At 47.3% G+C, this 27,934-nt stretch overlaps 1 protein-coding gene across 1 annotated transcript; it reads right to left on the bottom strand.

The window, feature by feature from the left end:
- Positions 1-194: 194 nt before the first annotated feature.
- On the bottom strand, positions 195-27,318 carry LRP3 (LDL receptor related protein 3). The gene is made up of 7 exons (XM_054078686.1): positions 27,064-27,318; positions 20,899-20,946; positions 15,207-15,345; positions 7,984-8,192; positions 6,625-7,711; positions 5,367-5,499; positions 195-4,448 (listed from the first exon to the last, which is right to left on the bottom strand). The coding sequence occupies exons 1-7, from the start codon at positions 27,125-27,127 to the stop codon at positions 3,633-3,635; spliced, it is 2,496 nt and encodes an 831-aa protein (XP_053934661.1). The 5' UTR covers positions 27,128-27,318; the 3' UTR covers positions 195-3,632.
- Positions 27,319-27,934: the final 616 nt, after the last annotated feature.

Genomic DNA, 27,934 nt, shown 5'->3' with positions numbered 1-27,934 from the left:
GGCAGATAATGATAAAAAAAACCCCAAACCACCCAAACCAAAGCAAAAACTCCCACTCACCGTTGACACTGATGCCAACACACTCAGCCACAGGTTGGCACGTGTAGAGCTGGAGTCAAACAAAGGAATACAATATAGGCACCCTCAGCCACTGGCGTTAGCGACAATCAGAAACCCACAGTCTCCGGGCACGGGAAGTTTTATTAAAAATTAAGAGATCCAAAGCAAGAGCAGAGTGCGATGATGCCCAGCATCTAACTTGCTTAGCGTCACTGTCCAGGAACCAGCAGGCACTGGCAACCACGATGCCATACCTGAACCACATACCTCTACACAGCTTACGGTAAAATGTTATAGCTAAATGCATATAAACACCATGCAAATAAAACCAAACAAAGCAGAGAACAGAAAAAGAAAACAAGTACACTTAGGGGATGTTACAGAGTCATTCATAAGCCAGAATTTCAAATGCAAATATTCCCTACATTTTAATAGCAGCAAGAGAAAACACAACAGGGTTGCTTTGCCCTTTAATGCTGCCCATGAGCCTCCACTCTTCTGAAATCCGTGTGGGTATTCTGCTCTGTTCCGAGATTCAAAGGGAAGCTGCTTGGCCTGGGGAGTTTTGTATCAAAATAAAAAAACACTATTTTAAATCCTTTGTTTCACTTCGGTCTGCAAAAATCTTTAAATAGAGTGCAGAAAAGCATCACTAAAATAAAAATTTGAACGAGTTTATCAGCTGATGAACTTCAGGCTGTAGAGTCATTAAAGTGTGCTATTTCCCACTGAGCAAAGACATGTAACAATGAGATCTCCCTGTTCACGTCTGGCATCCTAGCAGGTTTCCTTTTTTCTTTTAATCTGAAGAAGTTTGAGTACAAGGAGGCAGTTTACATGGACAGAGCGGTGGCTTCGGGGATGGCCCATTGCCTCCTTAACGCTTAAAGAGCCGGAGGAAGGGCAGCCGTCCGCGGTGGCAGACTGCACAGCTCCCTCGGGTACTGACGCTGCGCTGGTTTGTGCTCACAGCACAGACAGAGAGCGTTCTCCAAAATCAAGAGTAAATGTGTGACCCTTCCCTCCAAGGCAGGAACCAGGGGAGCCAGGAGAGAACACTGCCCTGCGGAATACAACAGTGAGGGGCTTACGCAGAGACCACATTTACACCTCTCATCGACACAAGGCTATACATTCCAGTCGCGCGCGCTGCAAACACTTCTGTACATTTCAACCATCGTATTTTCATTAACCTGGATTTTTTTTTTTTTAAGTTTCTAAAAATAAAACCTTCTCAATGGAATTTCCACTGAGTTCCCAAATGGATCGGCAAACAAAATACACAAAATATGTAAAAAAACATGTGAAATTACACCTCTTAAAATAAAACACAGTGTTAGCTGTTCAGGGTTGTTTCCAAAATACAGCAGTAGTCTGAAGCACATATTTCAACCTCAAAAGCCTTACAGTGGTGATAGTTTAAGGCATACCATGATCAGCATTATTTCACTACAGAAATACATTCTGTTATAGAATTAAATATATGCTTACTTGTAACGTCCTTCATATCCGCACAATATTAGGCTTGAAATATCATCTTCCTGCCAATTATAATTAACTGATTTCCACATACAATTCTATGTATGTAAAATCACCATTAGACGGACACTAAAACCCGCAGCCTTATGTGCGGGCAACCCCGGCAGCGCAATGACCGCAGTGCATGGCCTTGCACAGGTGGAACGTACCTAAAGCATTTAAAAACGCTGTAAAAGCAGGAACTCTTTCAAAGCGACATCTCCTCTGATGAAATGAATTCTCATCGCAAAAGCACTTGGAAAAAAAACGAGTTAGCAGCATTTATTTTATGCAATTATGACTCTTGTTAAGCATTTTGCCGCAAGCCCTGCCTGCTATTAATGCCTTTAAGGGCTTTGAATCCTCTGCCTCCAGAACGCACAGTATGAAGCCAATTGGAACTAAAGAGAAAAATAACCGTAACTTCAATTTAATTGTTCCGTGTTACATTTTGGTAAAGTCAAAGCCCAATTCCTTTTTCTTTTTAAGGCACTCCCAAAGGGAGCCCTAGTAAAAGATGCAGAGCAAAATATAGCCCATTTAATGGATAAACCTCTTTAATACTTTGATGTCAGTGTTCACGGCAAATGCCAGTTTTTGTCCTTTCTGCCAGGAGGATCCTGGGGACAGGAGAGCCCAGGTCCACAGACATCGAAGTCTACTTCAGTTTCACAAGTTCCGCTTGTAACTTTGGGCATCTTGAGTTCCTACAGCGATAAACAGGCTTCAGAGCGCTCACGTATTCGCAGAGCAGCAGCATCAACCTCCTCGTTAATTCCTACATAAAGCATTTTAGTTTGTCACCGCGTCACAAGGGAACTGAAGCAGAGCTCTTGTTAGAGCACGGGACACCCTGGCCAATGTCCCCACCATCGCAACGGGACCAAGCTATCGCACAGCACCCTTCTGTCATTCTGCACCGAGGCACTCCTGATTAAGCAATGTCACCCTTCTTCCAGGGGAATAACTAGCCTTGCTTTTAATTACACTCTCAAAACCAAAAAGGCACCGGTTTACATTTAAATCTTGTACAATCCACACAGCATCAGCTTTAAAAATGGCACTGATCCATTTCAGTTCATAGAAGAAAAAAGCGAACAGAACAGCATCCTCTAAAAATAAGAAATAACCCCCCTGATTTATACCTCTGCACCTCTGCAGCACATTTACAAGCAAACCTGTGAAGCAGAGCTTATTTCAAAGTAAAATCTGATCCTGACAGTTACTACGGGCTCAGTGCTTCCTACTGCAGCCACTGAGGCCTCAGCATCCGTCAGGGCACACCCAAAGCAGTATAACCATAAAAGTCCCTGAAAATGGAAGGCAGGAGAGGAAAAAGAGGGTTGAGAGAAAAGAAAACAATTCTTCAACCTTCATAACATCACTATTAAGAGAATGTAACATACAACAACACTGAAAAAAATACTGCTGCCGGTGGGGTTCAACGCACTCGGCTTACACTGAACGCTGCTGACCTCTCTGAGCAGGTAAGACACCAGGTATCATTCTGGGTATTCCAGATGGAGACTTTGGTTTTACTGGATGCTTCAAGGTACATAGGGCCATCAAACATTCCTGAAGGGAGCAAAGGAAGTCAGCAATTTCTATAAAGGGGAAGCTACAAAGGATTTTACTTCCTTCTAAGTGGTCACTCTTAGTTACAATGACTGGTGCCCGCCCCAGGTTCCAGCAGAGCTCTCTCTACCTTCAGTAAGACCAGCTGAAAAGCAAAGAAACACCAATTCCCTGAATGCAGACTGAATAAATGCACAGAAGAAATACCAGAGGATGGAGATGTTTCCAAACTGCAGCAACATCCTATACCCTGATATCGCAAACCGGCCTACTTCTGCCCCGCTGGAGTTTCAGGAATAGCAACGAAGACAAAAACTTGTCCCATTTAGGCTTGTACTGTACTCCCTGCGGGACTGAAGCACCCTGGTTCTAGGAGACAAAGCTCAGAGCACAGGCATACCGCCTCTCATCAAAGTGCACTGTTGCGTCATATAAACAATGAAGTCACCAAATTTACAGGGCCAGAACAAAAATTTTTATTAGCAAACAAGTAAAGATTCATCATCACTGGTATTGATTTCGGAGAGGGGAGTAGAGGACTCCACCATTGGCACTTCCACAGAATGGCAACAAGCCGCATGAATACCCAAAGGCTCCTCCCGGTACGAGTTGGGGCAACACCGGTTTTGTCCATCCACTTGGATATGAACATGCGCAGGGCTGTCTGGATAAGCAGACTCCCACTTTTTTAAGGGCAACCTACATGGCTCTTCACTTAGCGGATGACTCCTACTTAAACTACTGTCCTCTGCGACAACAGTCCTCCTGGATGCTGACCCTCCATGGATCGTTTCTGTAACGCTTTCAGATAAAGGATCTCTGAAAGGCTTTCCTGAATCCACTTTACCGGACTGCTTAAGCTCACTGCCGGGAGTCTCAGCACCTAAAGGTTTATCAGCGCGTCCAGCCTCAGGCTCTGCGTGTGCTGCTGTGCAAGTATTCGGTAAGACATTTGAAGGCGATGGCTCTGTGATTTCAGTCTCTGGCTGCAAGCAGCTACATCCAGCTTCTTGTAGACCCCTGGCTTGGCCATGGGTATTTGCCTCTAAACTAGGTCCTTCAGGGGAAGGCGGGGGACTCCCAATAGTCCCATCAGCACGGTTGATGATTCCATCACCCAGCATAGTCTGTGAAGTACGGGCGGGCGTCAGGAGCGGGATCTGTCCTCTCACCCGAGGTCTGTGGAAGAGTCTGTTCCAGAGCCTGCCCAAGCGCCGCCGAGATGAGCTCCGTCTTGACGAGTGTCGTCTCATCTGCCTCCTCATGGCTGTTCGAATGTTCTGCAGCACAGAAGCCTGTAACACACACATAACAAAATATGACTTCACACATACTCCAAAGACTTCTCCTAATCCCCGTTCTTTTGACTAGTATCTCCACCTTACTGGAATTCTCAGACTTGATCCCTACAATTCCCTGCTAAATGCCCATTATCTAATGAACTATGTAAGAACACCAAAGACAGCTCTGCCTGTAGCAGAAGATTTTAGAGTATTTCCTTGGAAAGTTTAAGCTCTGCTTGTCTGCCTAGGAAGATGCTCCACTCGTGCAATCAGATCACCACTAAAGAGGCAGACTGCAGACCACCGAGTCCCGAATCATCAGCAAGCGCAGAAGATCCTCAAAAGGTGACAACAACAGCAAAGAGTAGCCAAGGCAAACTACCTCTCCACTCCAGTAACAAACTACAAGTACTTTATCACACTAGGAACTGTTTCAGAGTTGGATACTTTCAGCAGGGCACAGGAGATTCTTGAGAACTCAGCAATGAAACAGAAGAATGACTTAATGGCTTCCCAGTGAAATGTATTTGTAAACAAAAAAATAATCCCAGAATTTCCCAAAAATACTGCTAGAGACCTTACTTTCTTATTGCTTCAGGCACATTTACAGTTCCAGCTTGGAAAGCTTTTTTTCTGTTTACTTTCTGACCTTTCTCTCTGTTTCTGTTCATTCTATCTTGATGTACAGCAAAACAGCATGAGCTTATCTCACTGTTGTTCCCTGACAAATGAATTTAATCTGTTCAAAACCACCCACAGCACTGAGACACGTAACTGTGGTTCTTCCAGGCCAAGTGAAACATATACATTCTTATATGACCTCCATATAATTAGCACAGCTACTGAAAGAACACAGTTCCAGATTGATTCTATCTGATTTACAGTAGCTTGGCTGCTGATAGGTTTATTGGCAGACTCGTGTCTCCATACTTGTGATGCGTTGTAGACAGGGAAGTCTTCAACTGGGGGGATAAGTCCTTGTGCAATCAGCTGTCCGTAGGAAGGTGGAGCTTCTCGCCGCACGAACTCTGCCTCGAGTCGTGTCATCTGGGTCTCAAATGCTCTGGAAACAGAACCAGAGAGAATACTGAGGAGAAGTTAACAGCGCATCCTGCCTCCCTCACAGTCACGTCTAAAAAGACTGCAGAAGGCTTCACGCTAGCAGCAAAATCACAAGCCTTTAACTAGGCTTCGTGAAAATCTTATCAGGATGCTAAAATAAACAACAGGAGCGAGAGCAGAGGGTATAAGCATGGGTGAATCAGGTCAGCTCTTTGGTGCAGTCCCAGGTTGGACTCTGGCAACCGAAGGTTTTTCAGTCTGCCAGGAGCGGCGGTAATTTGTTCAGCAAGGGCCCAAAGGTTATTTTTGGAAAAGACAACATAAAGAACTGCAAACAATCACACCACAGGGGCAGCCTGCAGCTGCAGAGAGCTTTGGGTGTCCTGCCAGAACCGAGGCACCGAGGTTCCCAACATAGCACAGCGGCTGTTTTCCAGCTCCTTAATCATGCAGATGTGATGAGGAGAGAATGTAAAGCACATTGTGCTGAAAACAGACTGTGTCAGCACGGCACAGAGCTGGTGCATACGACAAGAGGTGAGCATCAGAAAGTCGCTTGTGACTCTCTCCCAAAGCGCAGACCCAGCTTGCACAAACATACAGCACAGGCACAGGAACACTCGTGCTGTCCATACAACAAGGCGTATGGGACGGGGGAAGGGGCACAGATCACAACGACAGGAACAGTGCAGGTGGAAAAACTCCTGCTCACAACAAGCCCCACCAGTGCAGGCCATTGCCTCTAGCGGAACTGAGAGCTACAGGGCTTGGGGAGGGGCTGGGCTGGGGGTTATTCACATCAGATTCAGCAAAGACATCACAGGAACAGTTCAGCATTTGGAGCGGGAGGGTGCGGGGGAAATTACTCAAAGCCATTTCGATTTAAGTTAGCTACAGGTTCTGCCCAATACACGTGTATTTCTCATAGATCACAGAAGAGCTGACACTGCCTTCATTATCTCCAAAAATCTCTACTACTCTCATCAGTGACTGCTATTTAATTGCCTCCAATTCCTTGGATTTATTTCACAGTATTTTGATTCTCTGGTTAACAATCAACATTTTTTCCTACAAACAAAAAGGAATAAAACACCACAGCTATTAAATCATCATAAAAGTTGCTTACCTGTATTCCCGGGTCCTCAGAGAATATAACTTAAATGCACAACCCAGTGCTATCACCAGCAGCAAGCCACACACGAGACTCCCGATCAGAGCAGCAGTGATGACCTTCCTGGGAACGATCACCAGGCAGTTGTGTTCATCGCTTCCATCCTGGCAGTCTTCTTGGCCGTCACAACGCCAAGTCTCAAAGATGCACAGATTTGTACCACAATGGAAGTTTCCTGGCTGGCAAGTAAAGCAGTTTTTTTCATCTGAGCCATCTGGGCAGTTCTTTTGGTTATTACAGCGGTCAAGTATTGAGTAACAAAGCCCACTGTTTCCTTCACATGGGTATTCATTCTTCTGGCAAGCGGGACAGTTCTCCTCATCCTTGCCATTTGGACAGTGCCACCAGCCATCACAACGCTGCTTATCTGTGAAACATTCTTCATCGCTTCCACAAGGGTGTTCCCAAGGAAGGCAATAGCCCTTCACCTGATAAGTTGCATTGAACCCATGGCCAGTGCTCTTGGAGCGGGCGTGATATGAGACAGTGAGCTGGCCCTTCGACGACTCCACGCTCACCGAATGTCTGTTGTTGTGGTACGAAAACGTCTGCATTAATTTATCACCTCTTTCTTCAATGCCATCATAAACCTTCACGTAGTCATTGTAGCCTAACTGCAAATCAAGCTGCAACAGAACATGTCGATTATCTTGTGTGTCCACATACCATGTGCAACGAAGGTCTGATCTGCTGTGATCAGCACGGAATAAGTCTGGGGAAGCAAAAGACCCATAAAAATTACCCAGCTTTTTGCCACAGGAAAGATCAGGACAATTATCTTCGTCTGAACCATCACTGCAGTCCTTAACTGAATTACACCTCAGCTCGTTCATCAAGCACTTGGTGGAGTGGGCTGCACTGCACTGGAACATTCCTGAGGGACAGATGCTGGATGAAGGCTCCGTTGGAGGGACGGTGCAGTTTCTCTCATCCGAGTTATCACCACACTCATCCATAGAATTGCACTTCCAGGTACTGGGAATACACTTTCCATTTGCACAACGGAATTCATCTGACTGGCATATAGTCTGACCCAACTTTCCTGGGAAAGAGGGCAAGGAGAGAAAAGTCAGTATCAAAACTTCCGGAATCATCTGATGTCACTTTTTCATGCCTGCTACCCTGCATGTTACAAGTCAATCAGTCAGGCCAGTACGCTTCAGGAATACTGTTAAAAAACCACTGGAAATGGCATCAGTGTTATCATGCTAACACCTTAAGGTCACCAAGACTGGCCCAACGCTCCTATCAACAAAAAATACTATCGTCTTCAAGCCAGAGAGAGGATAAGTGAAACACTCAGAACCGTTTTACCTCTTATATAAGAAAGGCGAAATCCCTGAGCCTGTCCTGAGCCCGATGCATCCGCATGAAAAAATATCCAAACATGGTCTCTTGCTGAGATGAAAGACGGAGGTATGGAAGATCCACACACTTTGTACTCCTCTCTTCTGGAAGAGGGGCCAATCATCAGCCAGTCCACGGCACACTTCTGGGAGTCTTCCAAATCAAAGTTCTTAAAACTGTAAGCAACGAAAGAAAACACAAGTTAGGAAGAGGATGCGTCTCTGGAACAAAGCCAAACAGAGGGAAAACAGACTGTAACAGCTGACATTGTGCACCAAGCAGGGCTGACACGAAGAGATCACATTCAAAGATAAAGAAACACCTACAGTATCTTGAGTACATATAAACAGAGCACTCCAACTCCTCCAATCTGGAAAAGCACCCATCTCACAGGCACAAACAGCACACCACGCAGCTCCAAAAGCTGAAAGGATGATTCGCCTTTTACTCAGAGTCCTGAAACAAAACTGCGTCCCAAAATAGATATGAGTAAAAGCAAAATTCCAGAATATATTATAGAGCAGGTAGATTAATTGCAGCAGTCTTTTCCAACCTTAAAATCTATGAAACTATGAGATGAGAGGGGAGACTACCATCCTGGAAGAAGAACAACAGGGAGCAGTAAAAAGAACCCTGAAAGGATAAATACAAGAAAGAAAAATCAATTCTTCAAGATACGGATAGACAGGGAGAGGACAAGAAAAGAAGAGGACTGCAAAGCATGGAAACAAAACCCAAAGTCTAACACTATTATTTTTTAATCCAAAGACTAAAACATTCCCTTTCTGGGAATGCAAATGCAAAGTAAATAAGCCTGTAACTGTTTACCGTCAAAGCTCCAGCCCTTCCGCTGACCCAAGCCCAGTGACAATACAATAGTAGCTTCCCTGGTGTAAAGGGGTGCCCCAATTGTTTGCAGAACACTGAACGCAACCAGGTAACACTCCCTAACCTGTAGCTCAGGAACCACACAGCATATTTGTTCAGTCTGATGAAACACACTTACATTCGGTAATCTGCAGTGACAAGAGCACCGCACAGAGAAGCGCGTTCATTAGGAACGGGCACATTGCTCGGGACTCTTAGAAATGAATTTTGGTCCTCTTTCATATAACTCAATTATACCAAACTTGGTGGAAGTTTGTGCGTACTCCGTGCAAATACCTAGACCGAAGCTTTAGAAAGGCTGCCATGAAATACAGACCTCCTCCTGCAAAGGACTCTTCACAAACATAAAAGGCAAATTCTTTGAAAAAGATAAATGGAAAGATTATTTTTCGATCTCACCGTGTATTAACAAAAGGCTGTCAATGCCTGCCAGATCCTGCCGTTTGAAGGTGAAAGGGAAAGAGCAGCAACTACCTCAACTAGCCAATTCACTTGAGCAGGAGGCCCCCCCTGCACACAGCCACAGCGTCTGCCAAACATATCGGCTTAACAACTCTCCAGAAAAACATTACCAGCAAGATACTGAGAAGAGAGCACTGAAAGCACTACATTAAAAAGGGAGTTAAGAGATGCCCAACAATGTATGTGCGGGTAAGAACAATCCATCTAGAAAGACGTTTTTCTCTTTTCTAACTCTTTTTCTCCCACCATGCTCCATGTGTCTTCCCAGCTGGGAAGAAATATTCCCACAGCACCTAATTCCTTGTTATAAGCGATCTCGTCAAGCTCCTGAAACCAGCACATTTTACAAGGCTGTGTTAGAGGACTGTGCAGTCAGAATGAAAAGATTAAAGTATTCAGCCATGCAAAGGTAAACTAAAGAGTATCTCTGTCCCAGGTGCTCTGCAAAACAACTTTTCAATGACCAATAAAGTGTACAAACAGGCACTACAGCATACAAGGAATCGTACAAAGCACCAGTTAACCTGTGGGCACCCACATCAAGTCTGTTGCAAGAGATGTGAGACAGCGTTACTGAGCTACCGCATCGGTTTTGCTCTCTGTAACTCATTTTGGCACCAGACATCAATGACTGCTTCTATCATCTACTTTGAGGATGGTTTTCTTTTTATAATGCATTTGGAACAAGGAGGGTTTGCGTAAGAAGTTTCTTCCACACAAATCTGACACTAAGTAGCCCACTGATTTATTTCACCTCAGAGTCCCAAACAGTGTGTTCAACCTTTGCTACCTCACTTCTTTCATCATTTGTGATTAGATCTAGTGCTGCTGTTTCAGCCTTCTGAAGAATAACTCAATCCCGCTACCCACAAAATAGAGTGCGGGGACATTTATTTATTCCACTGAACTTCCTCAGGCTGCAATGCAAATTTTCCTGTCAAAGGATTAGCCCAGCGGTTCAATGACTGAGGCTGTGCAATGGAAATAAGGGACAAAGTCCTACTGCTTGTTGGACTGTGCAAACATCTTACAGTCTTTGGAAAAGTACTGAATGAAGTCTGTAGTCATGGTTCTTGACAGAGGTCTCAGGCCCTTTGTATCCAAAACCCACATCATTTTCTGTGATTAAAACAAGAAACAGAATCAATTGGTACTGAAACAGAGAGTACTAAAGGATAACAACAACTACATCTCACACAGCACCAGTCAGTACTGCCATGCTTTTAAATGCTTTGGGCAGGGAAGCACAGGGTTCGAGAGGAAAAGCAAAAGAAAGGTTGGTTCAGCTCCCAACCCCCTCCAAAGCACACGCGAAGGAGTGAGAAGCGGACCCCACGGCCCACCCTGGCGTGCAAGCTGCAGGGTGCAATGGCACTAAACTCCAGCCCTCGCACCCCTCGCAGCCACACCGCACCCCACCGGCTCCACAAGGGCAGGAATCCCCCTTCCCCACAAGCTCCACTTGGAAGGCAACACTTCTCTGCTCTGCCCGGCGTTTCTCCCAGCTCTTTCTCCTCTCCACGCCCAGAGCACGCAGCCCTAGTCCCAAAGGCAGGGAGAGGAGGAGCACTCGGGCACCATACCACAGGAGTCACACGGTGGTGTTTCGAGCACAGAGAACTCCATGAATAAAGTACAGAGCCCATCGCTAACACACAGAGCTTAAAATGCTTTGTCCCTTAGGCTGTTGGCACTGTTACCTGTGATCTCCAACACAACACAGCAACGGAGCAGGAGACTGCTGCAAGAGTAGAAGTACTGCACCAAATTCTGCAGGTTTTGTTCCTTCTGGAAGGTGCCATTCAAGAGCACCCACTCCAGTTACCTTGCTTTTGGAATGCCTCTTCCACAGCCAATTCCTTTAAAGCAAATTCTCTAATTTTATCCAAAAGCTCAAGAATAGTCCATTAAACGCTGGAAGCGTTCAAACTCCGAGAGCAGCACTGATGTGCGAGCTGACAAATACAACACTAATCTGTTCTTAAAGAATTCTGCAGAAATAGGTAAAAGCAGCTGATTTTTCTTTCATGTGACAGTGAAACAAGGCTACCTCCGATACCGAGCAGGACTCCAGGACCTTAAAGAAAATGACAGGACTGGCCACATATCGGATCTTGCCTGTAAAATCACTCAAGTGAAGCAACAGCAGCTTGCAATTATATTTTCCCTATTAACTGTCAAGTATTTTTATGCTACTGGGAAGAACTTCATTAAACCAGCTTATCATAAATACTCATGTTCTGAAAATATGAAAAAAATGTGCTACCTGTACAAGTAGTGCTTAGCAGAGCCAAGCTTTTTGCCATCTGCACTGCAAGGAGCAGCAGCAGCTAGAAGGAAAAAAATAAAAGTACTTCTATAAATAATGTAGGGAAATTCCTACAAGCCTCTCAGTAATTTAAGCACGAACAACTACAGATTAAAGCCAAAAAAAAAAATCATTCTTAACTGGAAAAGGACAAACATGGAATGATGAGAAAAACTAACAAAAAAAAAAAAGCTGTTGGAGGCCCAGCAGATGTAAAATCTGAATGAAAGCAATTAGTAAATAAATAAATAAACTAAAAAGTCCAATTTGGCCCTCTAAACTCATTAAAAAATTGGAGAATAAATATTATGGGTAGATCAGTAGAGCACGATCCCAAAATAAAACAGCCCAGCCAATTAAGCAAGAAAAGTTGCTTCTATTTGCCAGCCTCTCACAGCCAGCGCAGGCTGTGAACAACTGATGACTTAATTGGCTCATTAAAAACTTCTGCTCAACCACGGAAGCACAAGGGCCTGGAAGTCAGGAGAGCTCTATTCTACCCCAGCTCCCAAGCACCAGCGCACTGCGTAACCTCAGGCGAGAGAGACAGGGCTGTGCTTTCAAAAGCCGAGCACATGCGACTGAATGAAATAAGTGGCTATTATGGGTCTTTTTCCAATTAATGTCAAGTTCTGAAACACTATGAGTTCGGTAAATAGACTACGAAGCAGTCCCTTTAATTCTTCATACAATTACAGACCAGCGAGCCTTTACGCGAACAGACCTCGGTTTTACTCAGAAACTGAAACTCAGATGGTGTCTGAGAATTTCCTTTTTCAAAGCCAACGACGTGAATCAGTGAAGCAAAACCCAACGAAGGTGATTTCCCCCCCACCTAAATTAATAAGAGACAGCTTGAGTAGATCTCTAAGTCATCACTTTTCAATACTCATCTTGAATTCTGAACACAGAGAACATTTTACTCTCAGTCCCATAAATTCCTATAATAAAACACAATTCATTTATACTCTGCCCACATCAGCTTAATTGCAGCCATCAGGTAACAGCAACTGCTGAACAAAACTGATTTTGATCTTCTCAGACATGAGCAAACCACACACATAAAAAAACCTGCAAAGGATGGCACAGAGGCAGTTTCTGCATATGACAGCTTTATCTGATATTACGGGATTTTTATGTAGTCCTCTGGGAAACTAGGCATAAAAAAATAGAGAAAATGGGAGGAAAAAATGGAAAGTAGTTTCCAAACCAATAACTAACAGACTGATTACCTGAATCTAAAGCAACATAACATAGTCCTGGAAAAGAGTAGCTACACACTTGCTCCCAGGTCTCAACAGCATCATCAGACACACAAGCTTGGCAGAAAGTATCGAAATGTGTGTAATTAAGAGAGGTATAAGCACAAAGACCACATAATTCCTGTTCTTGTGAAGTCTCCACAAAGGATTTCTAAAAAGTAAACCATAAAGCAAAACAATAAGCACGGAAATGTGAGGATATGAAGAAAAATCAATAGACACACGTGAAAGGTAGTTATTAAGACAAAGCTTCTAAGAGACTTGCCCACAGGAGCCAGCATCTTATACCCACGTGTAGATCTGCACACGGTGCTATTGAAAGCTGCTGAATAATAAAAAATGACCTCCAACTGCAAATGTTTTAGAAATCAAAACTACTTTCAATTGTCATTTTATCCCCCAATGACTCTGCTGTACCTCAAATACGATACCTACGTAACGTTGCTGTCTTACTGTCAATGAGAATCCAAGATGAAAGGAAATACATTCAGCATCGCATGACGTAAAGGAGGGAAGGTTTTTTTAAACCTTTCAAAATCCCGATGTTAGCACAAGAACCGTGTTTGATTTTCCTAGGAAAACTAAAAAAGCCACTCTTTTATGTCACTGTCAGCAGGCTGTTAGGACAAGAAGCATACACACCCAGCTGCTAAGAGGAAAAGATGGCAGTATTTGAACCCTTCTTCCCCAGTTTGCCTTTCCTGTGCTACCTTAGGCAAGTCAGCTGCTGCTTCTACGTCCTTGGCATTATGATGGCTACAACGTTCTACAGAACACATCCAATGCTGGAACACTGTGCATTTCATACACTAGAGTGAGTCATTCTATGTATGTTTATAGTCAGAAATGTAACACCACAACACTGCTCCCCAGGAGGAAAACACACAGCTCCCATTGTTTGCATGTGCACAGGAGGGCAGGATACAGCAGCGATCAAAAACCAAACCCATTGAGATAATCTGTCACATCATATTGCTATGCATGCACCTAAACTGTATATATGTACATTATTACCAGTTTTCTCATCTTACTCTCCTTTATTTCTTTAGTCTCCACCACATTCGTACTTGGAAAGAGAATCCTAATTCTAACCGGGAGCTCTGAGACGTTCTCATGCCATGAAGTGCAGTACTATTCTCCAGAGCCAAGTCCTGCGTCTCATTTGTATGCCTTCTCCGAGTTTCCAACAATCTCTGCTCTGAAACAAATTCCCCAAGTCTAATACAACTTAATGGGGTTTAAAAGCATGTTTCTATTTATGGATCTCAAATGCTGGCAGGTACCTACTTCCTTGTGCTTGATGAGTAGTTCCTATTTTGAACTATGGACGGTGGAGCCCTCCTATTATTCCATCTGTGGCAGATTTGTTTTTAATTGCTGAGCATCTGCAGTTGAAGAGGTTTGCAGTCCTTTTAAGCAGCTGAGCAAAGAATGAGCAGATGGTGTCAAATACAACCATACTAAAAACCAAACAAAAAATACTCTCCTAGGTTTGCTTATTTTCCTTTTTTTTTAAAACAAGAAATTCTTGGTTTGAGAAGGATACTACGATTAGCCCAGAGAAATCAAGCACATTCACAGTATGCCAATATTATAGCCTAAACATTCTTAACAAACCACTAGTAATATATTCTAGTCTTTTCTGAATAGCATTTTTATAGAATGAGCGGAAATGGTACCACAAATGCCAGCTATTATTTAATTCTGTTGGAAATAAATATTAAGCAGAAAAGCATGTGTCTTTTGGTTAACAAGTAACAATAAGCAATGATTATCTTCAACTGCCAATTAAACACAGCGCCCTTTCAAGAGGTTACAGTAAAAGCCATTTTTGCTCTAGAAATTTTATATATCTCACTGAGGCCGTTCCAGGTTTTATAGCCTTCACCTATTCCTATTCATAAGCAATGAAGAGAAGGGGGACTATTGACTGTGGGTGAATATATCACTGTTTCCCACCTTTGCATCTGTCAGAGGTGGATAAAATCCTACACAAGTACTGTGAAGATAAATATATTAGAAGACTACGAGTGACTTGCATATCTAATACTGGATGTCAGAAGTAGCCTACAGAAACCAGACACAGCGGAACATTCCTAAAATGAGAGGTGCCCAACCTGCAATCAGGCTCCAGTGTAACCAACATCAGCTTCTTTCCACCCTTCAGCAGCTCTGACAAACAGCCCCACCCCGAAATATCAGACAAGGACCCACACTTTGCTTCATTTCAGCAAAGCAACCCTTTACCTCCACGGAATAATGAACCGTACCTAATCGTTATCATGTCTCCGCGATCTCCTCGGATGTACCAGCTGCAATTTACACCTGGAGGATAGTTCAGTGGCCAAGAAGGACTATAGATGACTCCCCGTCTCTCCGTGTGCTCTTCTAGTTTTCCACTGCAAGCAGCTGTTATTAAAAGGGGAAAAAAATATTACTGTTCATGTTTTGCCTAATCAACAACTCACATTAGCAACAAGAGCTTTCAGGTATTTCTGGGATTGCAGACAAACAAGAGTCAAGTTTTATTCTCTTACTGCTTTCTTCCCTGCCCAGGTTTTTAATTAAGACACTCGCTCTAAGTATAGGTAAGCATAACCTGCATTTCAATGGGGGATCAATCAATAAACTCGTATGATGTACCAAAGGCTACAATCAATATTACTGCAGGGATCTGCCAAGAGGATGTAACGCAGAATCCTTACCAGCTACCAAAGCCTGGGTGCAGCACGCAGCAACCGGGTAAGATCCACACCGAGCGCAAAGTGTTTAGAAGCTCATTTTGTTATAACGTGTTCTTGGGCATCTCGTTTGTTGTCCTAACCGTATGACAGACCTGAAGAGTTTGTCACGGTTCAAAAAATCCCCCGCAATAAAAGGAAAAAGTAAACCGGACCCCAACGTCAAATGCTTTCATTGAACATTACTAAGTACTCTAAATTCCTTCTGAACTGCCATAGATAGGAGAAATTTTCCAGACAGGGAAAGGAGCAAACAGGGCTAAATATAGCTCAACATTTTCAAAGCACTTTCGGATCTTCCTATGGAAAACAGCAGGCCAATTAAGGCTACATCAAATACTTCTAATTTGTAATTAAGCAATTCAAAAATGAAAGTGAAATCTTCCAAGGACAAGTGGGAAAGCTCTTCTGATGGGAAAATGCACTCTCTGCAGACTACAAAGGGGGGAAATTTTGGGTAATGCAAGAGCTATTCTGAACATTCCCAATATTTTTAAACTGTCTATCTAGAGCACGACTTTTGCAGCTGAATATTCCAGTGTTTGACAGCAGCTTACTTTCTTGTAAATAAAAAGATGGCAAGGAAGAAAATCGTTCCCTCTCACTCCAGCCTCCTCATACACACATGCATCCAAATATACTGCATTATAAATCACAGGTGTACCATATTGCTTGCAATTCAGCCACATAAACACATTTTCAGTTCACAGTCGGGATCAGATTTAGCTGCGCTGGAGGGATGGGGTGAAGAAGCGCCGGCAAAGCTGCTGGGCTGCAGCGAGCCAGGCAGCGTCCCCCCAGGAACGCCGCGCCTGCCGCTGCTCCGCTTGTTCAAGGCGAGCACTTCAGAACTGAGAGTCACAGGAATACAAAAAGCACGAGGTGAGGAACTTACCTGAGGCAAAACATATAAAAAGCCATTATTTTTATTCTCCAAGCAGGGCATTCCACCGAAACATCGAATGCCTACTGGTTTCAAAGGCCACAAAAGCATACAGAACACATAAACACAAGAAAACATCTATTTCACAAACAAATATTTTGCAGTAAAGACGTTACCAAAACCAAGAACGTTTTTGTTATCACATTTCTAAAACCAGAGAGGCTCCACGCTAGAGGCTGGCAAAATACTGAGATGCAGATGCAACTGCAGAACTACAAAAGCAACGTAAGATCCACAGGACTTTGTAACTCCAGTTCTCAGTCTGATAAGGTCTTCAGACGAGCTCCTCCACAGACCTGTCACTGCATCAACGGATCATAACAGGACCTAGAGGGTAGCAACCACATCAAAGGCGCTGGGGAGACTGCATTTCCTAACCGCCAGATTACTAAAACCTCTCAATGAGAAGGAAAGGGAATGCTCAAAGTAGAAAGAACAAATACACCAGAGAGCACTCGCCAGAGGCTTCCAACAACAGCTCCACAAATATCTCTGATCCCCTTGCACCAAATCCTCTTTTGGATTAATATCACTTACTCATAACACATGTATTAGAACAGAGAACAGAATGATAATTACACAGAGCTTATTTTAGTTTCTGTTCCAAGGAAGATCCATTGACACTCTGGTGACTCTGCATAAGCATTTCCACTCGTGCATTCATCCGTGCAGTTCAGTAGAGCTCTTATTCTCCCGAACACTTGTTTCTCAGATTTAGGAAATATTTACCAAGATCCTGAGCAATAGTTATTTGACGTATGCCAGCGTTTCTGAAGTAACATCTCTAGCACTTTTTCTTTAGCAGTAATGTATCGTTTCCTAATTTGTGAGCAGTGGATGTGATTTAACCTGACAATTCAGATTCTCAGTGAGAAATGCTTTTTCTTATTAATACTGCACACCTGCTATGAACGTGGGACGTGGAAAGAAGAAAAGAAAGAAAAAGAGTTTCCATTTTACCAGCAGAATTGGAGCTGTGCAAATCTAAGGAGGCAAGGAAGGCAGGGGCTGCCCTGATGCCGCGTCGGGCAGCGCATCTGGCAGTGGTCATTGGTGCTCAATGCCCTCCCAGACAGAATCACAGAATCACAAGGTTGGAAAGGACCCATTGGATCATCGAGTCCAACCATTCCTAACACTCCCTAAACCATGTCCCTCAGCACTTCATCAAGACTTGCCCTGCTCAACACTAAAAGGACAACTGCTTTGCTCTTAACAAAGGCTCCCAACTTGAATGGACTGCTACCACGAACTCATAGTGCCAAAACATAACTACATCATTTTCAGGTTATGTTGCCAGTGCCTTAAATCCATTGAAGCAAACTGGGGACACGCACCCACCCACCCCCAAAATGACTACTACATTTACCCTAACCCCACCTAGTTTCCTTTGGCTTCTGCTGCCTTTCAGTTCCCAACAATCGTCACCGCTGCGGTACTCGCTATAAATCACCGGATCGCATTCCCTAACCGCTCACCTGCCCCTCTAATCCCCGGGACAAGGCGAAGCACCCGAGTGCTTTCACCTACATAAACTCTGAGTGAGAAATCTGTGCGGAACAAAGCCTCCAGTGCCGGCAACAAAGCAGAAAAACCACACAAGGGCACAATTTCAGTGCCAATAACAGAGCCCCACTTCCCTCCTCAGCTCCCGGCCATGAACTTGGCAGAATCACACGTACGCATAAGTATTGTGTTATCAAGTTGGGCTTCTGCATGACAGTGCGACTCCTCTAGGAAAACAAACAAAACCCTTTTCAAATTGCCAGAACATCTGAAGGAAAGGGAAATCTTTAAATAGAAAGGTACACTCCTGGATTCCAAAGGCCTTATCATCAGCAACAACACGTGTGAGGAACAGCGACAACATATTTTCAACAACTCTTTTTTTTTTTGCAGCATTTCTGCACAAACCCAGAAGAAAAGTGAAAAACAATTTACCAAAAGCCCCAACATCTCACATTTTCCACAGGATTACTGAAGGAATGTAAGAGAATACCAACCCCTGAGCTGGCAAACCACGCCACCAAAAACCTTACTGAGATGGTGCTTTTAAAAAAATATAAATTCTGAAGACAGACAATAATGAATCTTTCATAGATTTACAAAAATTAAACAAATGCCAGAAGAGGTTTGAGTTCAGAGAGTTTCTGTCAAGGAGGCATAAATCTTAATGAGGCTCTTTCTGTAATAATCAAATGGATTTCTTCTGTCAACAGCAGTAGATTCCATCTGCCAGATAAATATGCCACAAATACTTGCGAGTTACTTTCTAAAACTTTACATAAACAATATTACTCCTTTTTTTCCAAAAGCGACTACAACAGAGCAGACATCCCAGCTCTGCCAAAGGACGGCGCTGTGGGCACGATGCTGAGCAGGAATAAGTTATCAAATTATCCCAGCAGAAAATAAATCCCCCAGGGGTCCGCCCCGCTCCCAAGGGACACATCCCAACCATTTCCTCCAGGAGAAAGGATGGCTTGCACCTGCCACAAGAAAACTTCTCTCAATACCAAATGCTTGGCAATATCGTCTTCCTCAAGTAGCTGTCTCGGGGTCAGCAGGAGACTCTCCACAAGTTCTCCAAGCGCTCCCCAAGGAGGGCTCGGACACACTGCTAAATGCAGATCCCTTCTGCCTGTGGAGAAAAAAGGCTTCATGCTCTCCTGTACTTTATCCAGTCACTTCTGATATCAGAACCAGCAAAGGCACAGCGCAAGGGCTCAAGCCACTGATCTGACCCAACCCAAGCTTGAGCTCCAACAGGCTGAGCCGCGGAAAGGCGACTGCTCCCTCTCAGCAGCAGCTCCTCTTCCAGCTTAGTTGTATGAATACTACCAAGAGGGTGGCTCGACCCACGTTCTCCGGGACTCATTATTTCTGCTATCACTTGCTTTCTGAAGAGAAACCGCACTACACCTTATCGCAGAGATCAACACTGTAATAGGCTGCTCTGTCAGGACGTTTTAAGGACAGCAAGCACTCCTCTCAGCTTTTATCAGGGCTGCTGAGGCACATCCCCTCGAGATGATTCCTGGCAGGGTCATCTGCCTTGCAACTGCGCTATCCTCGCCCGTTATCCTCCAACGCACAGGGAAGAGAAGCTACACAAGGATCACACTACCACAAGGACCTTTTATGATCATCTTCCTCCTCTGCTCCAGCTACCCTGTCAGTAGACAAAGTAACTCAAAACTGTGTTAAGACGGGAAAACACGAAGGCTACGGCGCTTTGAGGCTTTCAGCACACTTGAAAGAATAAAACCCAAATGTTACAGCTCTCTCACAGCATCAGAGAGCAGCAAAGCCAACTGGATGAAGCATTACCTGGTTCAGGCCAAGGCAGCAGCGCCAGTTTAGGTCAGCCTCTGTACCATGACTCGAGTTACACTTTGTAAACTCATGGACCACAACGTCAATGGATGGTGAATGCCATCAAAAGCCAGAGAACCATCCAAGCAGAACAGAATGGGGCACCGATGACATTCCAGGTCTTTTTCCAACCGAAGAATGGAAATACTGTGTTGCAAACAACACGTGTCCTATAGGGTTCATCCACACTTCCCCTAAGCTAAATTCAAGGAAGTTACCCAATCATAAAATTACTACCTTTTCCTGATTTGAACCTTCTCTCAAGCCCTCACGCTGGCAGGAACGCTCAAGCTCCCGCAACAATCAACCCACTGCCTTGAAATTATTCTCATGGTTTCCCATTTCTTTTCCTCCAGTTTCCTTTATTTGTTTTTTTTCTGTTTTGATTTAAATACAGCCTCTTCGGGCATAAAGTGCGTGTACCAACATGACTACGGATTGACAGGCACAAGAGAGCCCTTAACACTCAGAGGACACTGATTACAATGTTCAAAAAATGTCAGTAAGTCACAGTACTGCTACAGAGAAGGAAAGTACACTAAGTGCCGCGATTCTGGCTGAATTTCCACTTTGACATTCATGAGACACTTTTAACATCCTTCTTTAGCTCCCCTGGGAATGGACCACTGCCCTGGCTTGATATTCCCAGGCACATTTCCTAAACACAGTGCTTTCCCCTGAACTCATCAGCACATATTACGACCTTACCCTCAAGCTTATGATTTGTTCCTAACACAGTGACACCGACGGAGTCTGTAACCCAAGAAAGGCATGGAAGTCTTGAACTTCCTAAAACGTCATTGTTACCATCTCTCAAACAAAGGTCACGCTGTTTTGTTAAAAGATCTCTTACAGTAACCACTCAAAAGCACAGTAAATATAAATAAGAAAAGCAGGTCTTACCTAATGAGGTAACAGCACTTTCTGTTTTCCCAGTCAGGAAGAGATTCACTGTGGAAAGACAGAAAAACAACATTGGTACAGGTTCCAGCGGCCCAGGGTGGCAGTCAGCAGGGAGCCGTTTCCAGGTGTTTGCTGTGCTATTACACAAACGCATTGCAGTCTTCCAAGAACTTTCCTTATCTACACAGGCGAGTCACGGAATCAACCATTATCCTTCACTGTAGCTATAAAAACGTCAACACACAATGTTAGCTCAGCGCCTGTCAAATACACTACCAAAGTTCAGTATCAGCTACCAAAAGCCACAACTGCCAATCTATTCCAAGTCGTCTTCTGTGGGGGTTCCTACTTAAATGCTGGAAAATAACCGATGAGATTATGATCTTTGAATAAGTCCCCTCTGAAGAAAGCCAAGTTTGTTCCTCCCAGGTAAATGTCACCTTGAAAATAAACTGCTACAGCTCATGCGATCACCTCGGCTCATCAAAGGCAATGCAGTTTCCAAAAGACCCACTGGTAAAATCAGAACAGCATGAGGTGATGCTCACAACGCACTGTCTGACGGACAAGTTCGTTTCCAAATACTTTTTGCTTTCTCAGAAGTCTCCTCTCACAGTATGTACCATTCGAGTGATCCGGTAACAGCAGTTTTTTGCCAAAAACCGTTCCCTCTGTGTCACCGTTGCTCCAGAGCTCAGCGTTCATGTGCAGTTTCATATTCATTTCCCCACACATTCTTTAAGGCACCGCTCTAACAACTACGGTGTATTTGACAAACTGCTTTCATTTTAGCAGCACACTATAAAACCTACAGAGACAGCCTACAAATAAAATTACAAATGCTTAGAAGTATTAGAAAGGTTTTAAAGGTTACCAAAACTGAATTTACAACACCCCAGTCCCAGCACTCCCTTTGGTTTGGTTTTGCATGTGTTAAATCCTAAATCCTTTTACAGTCGATCTGTTGGCAAGCATTTAGTAAAAAAACATCATTAAAAAATGAACAATAGGAGAAAAGAGGAAGAGAAACCGTCCCGGTTCCCAACAGTCACTTGGGAAGCTGCTCACAATTAACACCATTTACGTCCCAGAGCAGCACGTAGAGCACTGGGCCCCCATTGTCTTCGACAGTGGCCAAACACAGCACAAAACAATGACCCGTGCCCCGATCACCTTCTGGTGTAACTTAAACAAGAGGAAGAAAGGAACTACTACGAACAGGGGGTGGAAAAGAAAAGCTAAAAGGGATGGCTCAGCCTTCCAGCTCCAGCCCGGTGACGTGTTTCAGTCAGCAGCGAGTCTGAACCACGGCCAAGCCGCAGCAGCCCAGGTGCCTCCAGCAGCCCTTCCCTGACGGCGATGCCCACCGCTCGGACTTTCTCCTTCCTGAGCTCCAAGAGCAAAACGCAGACGGCGCCTTTGGCAGCCGCACGGACTGCTATGGAGCGCGGGCTGAGGGCAGGCTGCACAAACCAGAGGGAAGGGCTGCTGCCGGAGCCGCCAGAGCACCACCACAAAGGCAAGGGCAGGCACTTCTGCCCTCTGCGCGGCTGCAGGACGGAGCTCCCAGTAACGCACAGGAGAAGGAGAGCCACGGAACGGCAGATATGTACGGCGCAGCCTGAGAAGAAACAGGCCTGAGCTGCAGATCTGCGTTCTTAAGCGTTAACACAATGTTCTAAGGACCTTGATTTTATTACCTAATTAATGTACGGTAACATTCATTATACGATAATAACAAGGCACCAGGTAATTATTTCCCTTGTTTCACCGCGCTGCCTTGCTCCGATGGGTCAGTAAGCGCACCCAGAAGCGACACCACCGTCCTACAGCAGGGAACGGGTTGGTTCCGTCACTCGTTCCGCGAGAGAGCGGCACGTCCGTCTGTGACAAACCCTGGATCACAGCAGCAGCAGCCACACAACACTTCCTCACACGGCACTAAAGCACCGCTATTGCTGTAACCATAGTAATGTAGTCATAAAGACTGAGAACAAATTAACTGGTGATTAAGTCACAAATCTAATTTAATGACAATTAAAATATTTTGGTTTGCTCCAAAGAAAGTACACGACTGCACTCCGCATAATCGCTGTCACTGCCACCGAAAGGAGTGTTTGAAGACGCACTGTATGGAAACATCTGGGTCTGCACTACCACTCTACAATCTCTCTTCACGTTTCCTACTCACACCTTCCCAAAGGCCATAACCGAACAGAGCTCCCAAGCAGAGGTCCCCTCGCATGGCTGATGAGGGGCCTCCACGCCCTTCAGATGGAAATGAGTAGCACAAATACAAAGGGCACGATAAAAGTGGAATTAGTGACTGAGAGCCACCTTACTTTCTTCCGAGGGCTGTTAGCTGACAGCCCTAGTTTGCTACCCAAAGGACAGCCGCAGGCGGCTTTGTGCCCCAGACCCGGCACGTACCCAGGAAAGACAACCCCCAAAAAAAGCTCTTTTAGCTCCGCAAATGCAAAACATCCATCGACCGCTGCTGCAAGTTCGTTGCTCTCATTCTCAAACTCCTTCACGCTAAGAAGTCAGCGGTCAAGAAAAGTTCTTTAAAATAAAGTCTAGGTACTTTCCCCCTCAACCGAATAAGCTCACAGTTTCCTGTAACTGTTCTCCCCACTCTCGGTCTCACGCAAGACGCTCAAATCAAACCACAAGAGCGCTGCAAACCAGCATTTTCTGCAGCACTCAACTCTCAGAAGCGTCAGAGGCCCAAAAGAAAGCTCCACCCTGGCTTTCTTATCAAAACAGAAACTGGTAACACACTAAGAGTATATCGGAAAGTTTTCTAGATGCTCTTTTTCTTAACTGCCGGTCAGAGCATGGGAAAGCCAGGAAAAAACAGTAGTGGTTCAGCCAGCTTGAACTCCACGTAGGAAACTCACTGTGCCGTTCGTTTGGATTGCTAAGAAACTCTCAGGGTGAGGTTTTCAGCTGGGAAAGCAGCTGTTTGGATCAAAAGGGAGATCATTTCGGCACCAAATGACAGCTACCAGGCTTTCCCGCAGCCAGAAGGACACAGACATCAGCTTCGCTGTTTTGAGTAACTTTCTATTGGGTAACTTTCTGCGTCCTCCAGAGTTTCTCAAGAAAGGAACGGCCTCTTCGAGAAGCAGTTGCAACAAACCAAGCTCCAGTCTTTGGAGCAGTGGATTAGAGAGACACACAGAGCGACGGTCGGCGGCAGAGCATGGATACAGGCAACCAACGCCACAGCCTACAGAAAACAAACAGTACAAGAAAAGAGAAGGGCAGGAAGAAGCAAGAACCAAAAATAAGGACGAGAGGGAAGGGCAGACAAGCAGGAAGTAAAACACCAAAGCAGTTAAAGCAGCAGTGTTATATCCTTATGGGTCCACTGAAGAATGCCTTATGAGCTTCCCACCTCTCACAACTTACAACTTCCACTACTGTCAGTTGGGCAACAAATAGGAATAGAACATTCCAGCTGTAAGGAAGAGCCAGACAATGAAATTCTGGAGGTCACAGAAAGCAGAAATCTACTGAACTTTCAGCCTGGCATTACCCACAGCTACACACAGGCAGCGTTCTCACTTAAACTTTGGAGTTTACATCATCTTTTTATTATCTTACTAGTGAATTTAACGGCAACCGTGCTATTTCTGTTCAATAACAAACTCTCAGAAAGGTCTGACTGGGCTGCAAGAAAAAAAAAAACCCTAAGAAATTCAGAGATATGGTGGAAACTTGTATCTGTGTCTAACTTTAAATAAACAGCACAGCAGACGTTATCCTCATGCCGTGCACATCTCCAACATCCTTTTAAGTCTCTGCAAAAAAAAAAAGTTGTACCAGCTAGAGCGGATGTTCAAACTGTTTTGCAGTTTAGATAGCTTTTACATTGCGCTTCCGTTAATTAAAATAGATATATTTGAAGTAACCAGAGCAGCTTTCAAGCTTTAACTTCCTTCATTTTTCTAGGCAAGCACAGACGTTTAAAAAAAAAATTACTTTAACGAAAATAGAATGAGCAGTCTGGCTGCAGATACCCATTCCTGATCGGTTTTGTGACGAACGCTGTCATTTGGGACGATAAAAACCAAACTAATTCATTTTATTAGCAAGTAGCCGTGGGGTTTGGCACCTGGGAGCTGGAGGGGCTGCGAGAGCTTCCGAATAAACGTCAGGAGGGTTCGGAGCATCCCTGAACCACACTGAATAAACGTCAGGAGGGTTCGGAGCATCCCTGAACCACACTGAATAAACGTCAGGAGGGTTCGGAGCATCCCTGAACCACACTGAATAAACGCCAGGAGGGTTTGGAGCATCCCTGAACCACACTGAATAAACGTCAGGAGGGTTTGGAGCATCCCTGAACCACACTGAATAAACGTCAGGAGGGTTCGGAGCATCCCTGAACCACACTGAATAAACGCCAGGAGGGTTCGGAGCATCCCTGAACCACACTGAATAAACGTCAGGAGGGTTCGGAGCATCCCTGAGCCACACTGAATAAACGTCAGGAGGGTTCGGAGCATCCCTGAACCACACTGAGCGCGGATGCTCGGCCGGAATCCTGGGTGGCACACAGCAAGGGAGCAGTCAGCTTCCGTAACTCCCGGTTCCTCCGCGCCCCCGATGATCACAATGGGCCCTTCGCTCTCCTGCTCTCCTCACAGCGCTTCTCCCGACCCAACCGCGTCCCGGCCGCCGGTACGGGATGCAGGCTGGCGGCCGGGAACGCTCCATCCCGCGGCCACAGCTCAACACCTGCTGCGAGGCAGAGCGGAGAGGAGCAGGAGGGAGGGAGGAGAGCGGAATATGGCAGAGAAAGAAGGGAGGAAAAGTGTTTTTCCGCGCTGCCGCTGAGGGGCGGCCCCGGGGGCTGCAGGATGCGGCCCCGAACTCACGGACTGTGCCCCGAAGCGGCCGCAGCGGCGTCCAACGGAGGGCGAAGGGCCGTGTGCCGCCAGGGGGGCTGCGGGTACCGGGACGGCCCCGGGGCAGCGCGGGGGGATCTGCAGACCCTGCTCGGTGTGCCACCACCATCCCGACCCGCTCCGCCTCTCCCGGTGATGCCCCACAGCAGCGGATAAGGGAGCTCGGCAGTCCCCGCCGCACCGCAGCGACCGGGCACGGTGACCGGGGCTGCAGGAAGGGCATCTGCGACACCATCCCGTCCCGCCGGTCCCTGCCCGGTTACTCGCCGGCAGCGGAGAGATGGGAGCCCGGCAGCCCCCATCGGGGGTGCCCCCCCCCCCCGGGAGCTGCACCGGCGGGGAGCAAACGGGGAGGCAGGAGGCGATCTGCCCACCCCGCTCCATGTGCCATCGCCCTGCCCCGCTCCCTCTTCCCCCATAACTCCCCGAAGGAGCCGTGGAAGCTCGGCAGCCCCCAGCGCACCGGGAGCCACCGGGCACGGGGACCGGGGCGCACCGCCGGGGAGCAAAAGGGGCGGCAGGAGGGGATCTGCCCATCCCGCTCGGAGTGCCCCCATCCCGCCCCGCCTGTCCTCCCCCTGTAACTCCGCTCAGCAGCGGAGATGGGAGCTCGGCAGTCGCCGCCGCACCGGGAGCTGCCGGTCACGCTGACCGGGGCCGCCGCGGGAAGCAAACGGGGAGGCAGGAGAGCACAGGGGGGATCTCCAGACCCTGCTCGGTGTGCCCCCATCCCGTCCCGCTCCTCCTTTCCCAGTGACTCCACGCAGGACCCGGCAGCCCCTCCGCAGGTCCCCCCCCCGCTCCGCCGCAGCGGGAGCGACCGGGGACGGTGACTGGGGTGGCCCCGGGGGGATGCAAAGGGGCGGCAGGAGGAGGATCCACAGACCCCGCTCCGCGAGCCACCGTCCCGCCCCGCTCCCCCTTCCCCATAACTCCCCGCAGCAGCCGTGGGAGCTCGGCAGCCCCCGGCCGCGGGGACCGGGGCGCACCGGGGGAACTACAGGGGGAGGCAGGATGGGACCTGCCGCCCCGGCTCGGTGTGCCACCGCCCCGTCCCGACAGCCCTTCCCCGGTAACTCCCCGTAGCAGCGGGGACGGGAGCCCGGCAGCCGCCGCACCGGGAGCTGCGGGGCACGGGGTGGCCCCGGCGCGGGGGGATGGTCCCGCCCCCCCCCCGGCCCTGCTCGCCCCCCTCCCGTCCCCCCCGGCAGCCGTGCGAAGCCGCCGTCCCCGCCGGCGCGGCGCTCACCCAGGCAGATGGCGGTGAGCGGCACCAGCGCGCCCTGCCGGAGCTCCGCCGCCGCCTTCTCCATGGCCGGGGCCGCCGCCTGCCCGCCAGCCTCGCCCCTACGCCGAGCGGCGGCTCCGGGCGCTGCCCACAGCCCGCGGGGCCGCCCGCCGCCCCCAGCGCCGCAGCCCCATGGCCGGTGGGGCAGGAGGAGGAGGAGGAGCACCGGGAGGAGGAGGAGGAGGGAGCGCGGCGGGGCAGGTGGTGATGGGGAAGGCAGCGCCGCCGCCCCACGTGACCGCCCGCCCCGCCGCGGGCAGCGCCCCCGCCCCGGCGGCACCGGGAGCGGCGGGGAGCCGGGGGGAGGCTGCGGGAGCTCGGGGAGCTGCACCGGGGAGAGGCTGCGGGAGCTCGGGGAGCTGCACCGGGGAGCCGGGGGGAGGCTGCGGGAGCTCGGGGAGCTGCACCGGGGAGCCGGGGGGAGGCTGCGGGAGCTCGGGGAGCTGCACCGGGAGCTCGGGGGAGGTTGCGGGAGCTCGGGGAGCTGCACCGGGAGCTCAGGGAGTGATGGGCAACCGGGGCGGAGGCAGCTGGAGCTCGTGGAGCAACGGGGAGCTGCACCGGTGAACCGGGGAGCACCCCCGGGAGCTCGGGAAGCGGCACTGTGGGCCCGGGAAGCTGCACCGGGGTCCTGAGAAGCAGCAGCTGAGGCCTGGGAAGCTTCACCGGGGAAGAGGCTGCTGGAGCTCGGGAGGCGGCTGCTGGAGCCCGGGAAGCTGCACCGGGATCCTGGGTCTCCCGTGCCCAGCTGTGTATGTCCCATACCCATGGGCCATCTGATGCGCATCTGGGTATGCGTTCAGAACCACGGAATGGTTTGAGTTGAAAGGGA

Source organism: Cuculus canorus, chromosome 13 (assembly GCF_017976375.1).
Source record: "Cuculus canorus isolate bCucCan1 chromosome 13, bCucCan1.pri, whole genome shotgun sequence".
Classification (NCBI taxonomy): Eukaryota; Metazoa; Chordata; class Aves; order Cuculiformes; family Cuculidae; genus Cuculus; species Cuculus canorus.
This window is presented reverse-complemented; position numbering and strand designations above follow the sequence as displayed.

What these genes read in the sequence shown, in the direction of transcription:
- LRP3 (XM_054078686.1), bottom strand. Translation starts at nt 27,127, where the DNA reads ATGGAGAAGGCGGCGGCGGAGCTCCGGCAGGGCGCGCTGGTGCCGCTC. An exon ending in GCTCACCGCCATCTGCCTGG is followed by an intron (nt 20,947 to 27,063) that starts GTGAGCGCCGCG and finishes GTCTTTCCACAG; the next exon opens with TGAATCTCTTCCTGACTGGG. An exon ending in GGAGACATGATAACGATTAG is followed by an intron (nt 8,193 to 15,206) that starts GTACGGTTCATT and finishes CGTTGCTTACAG; the next exon opens with TTTTAAGAACTTTGATTTGG.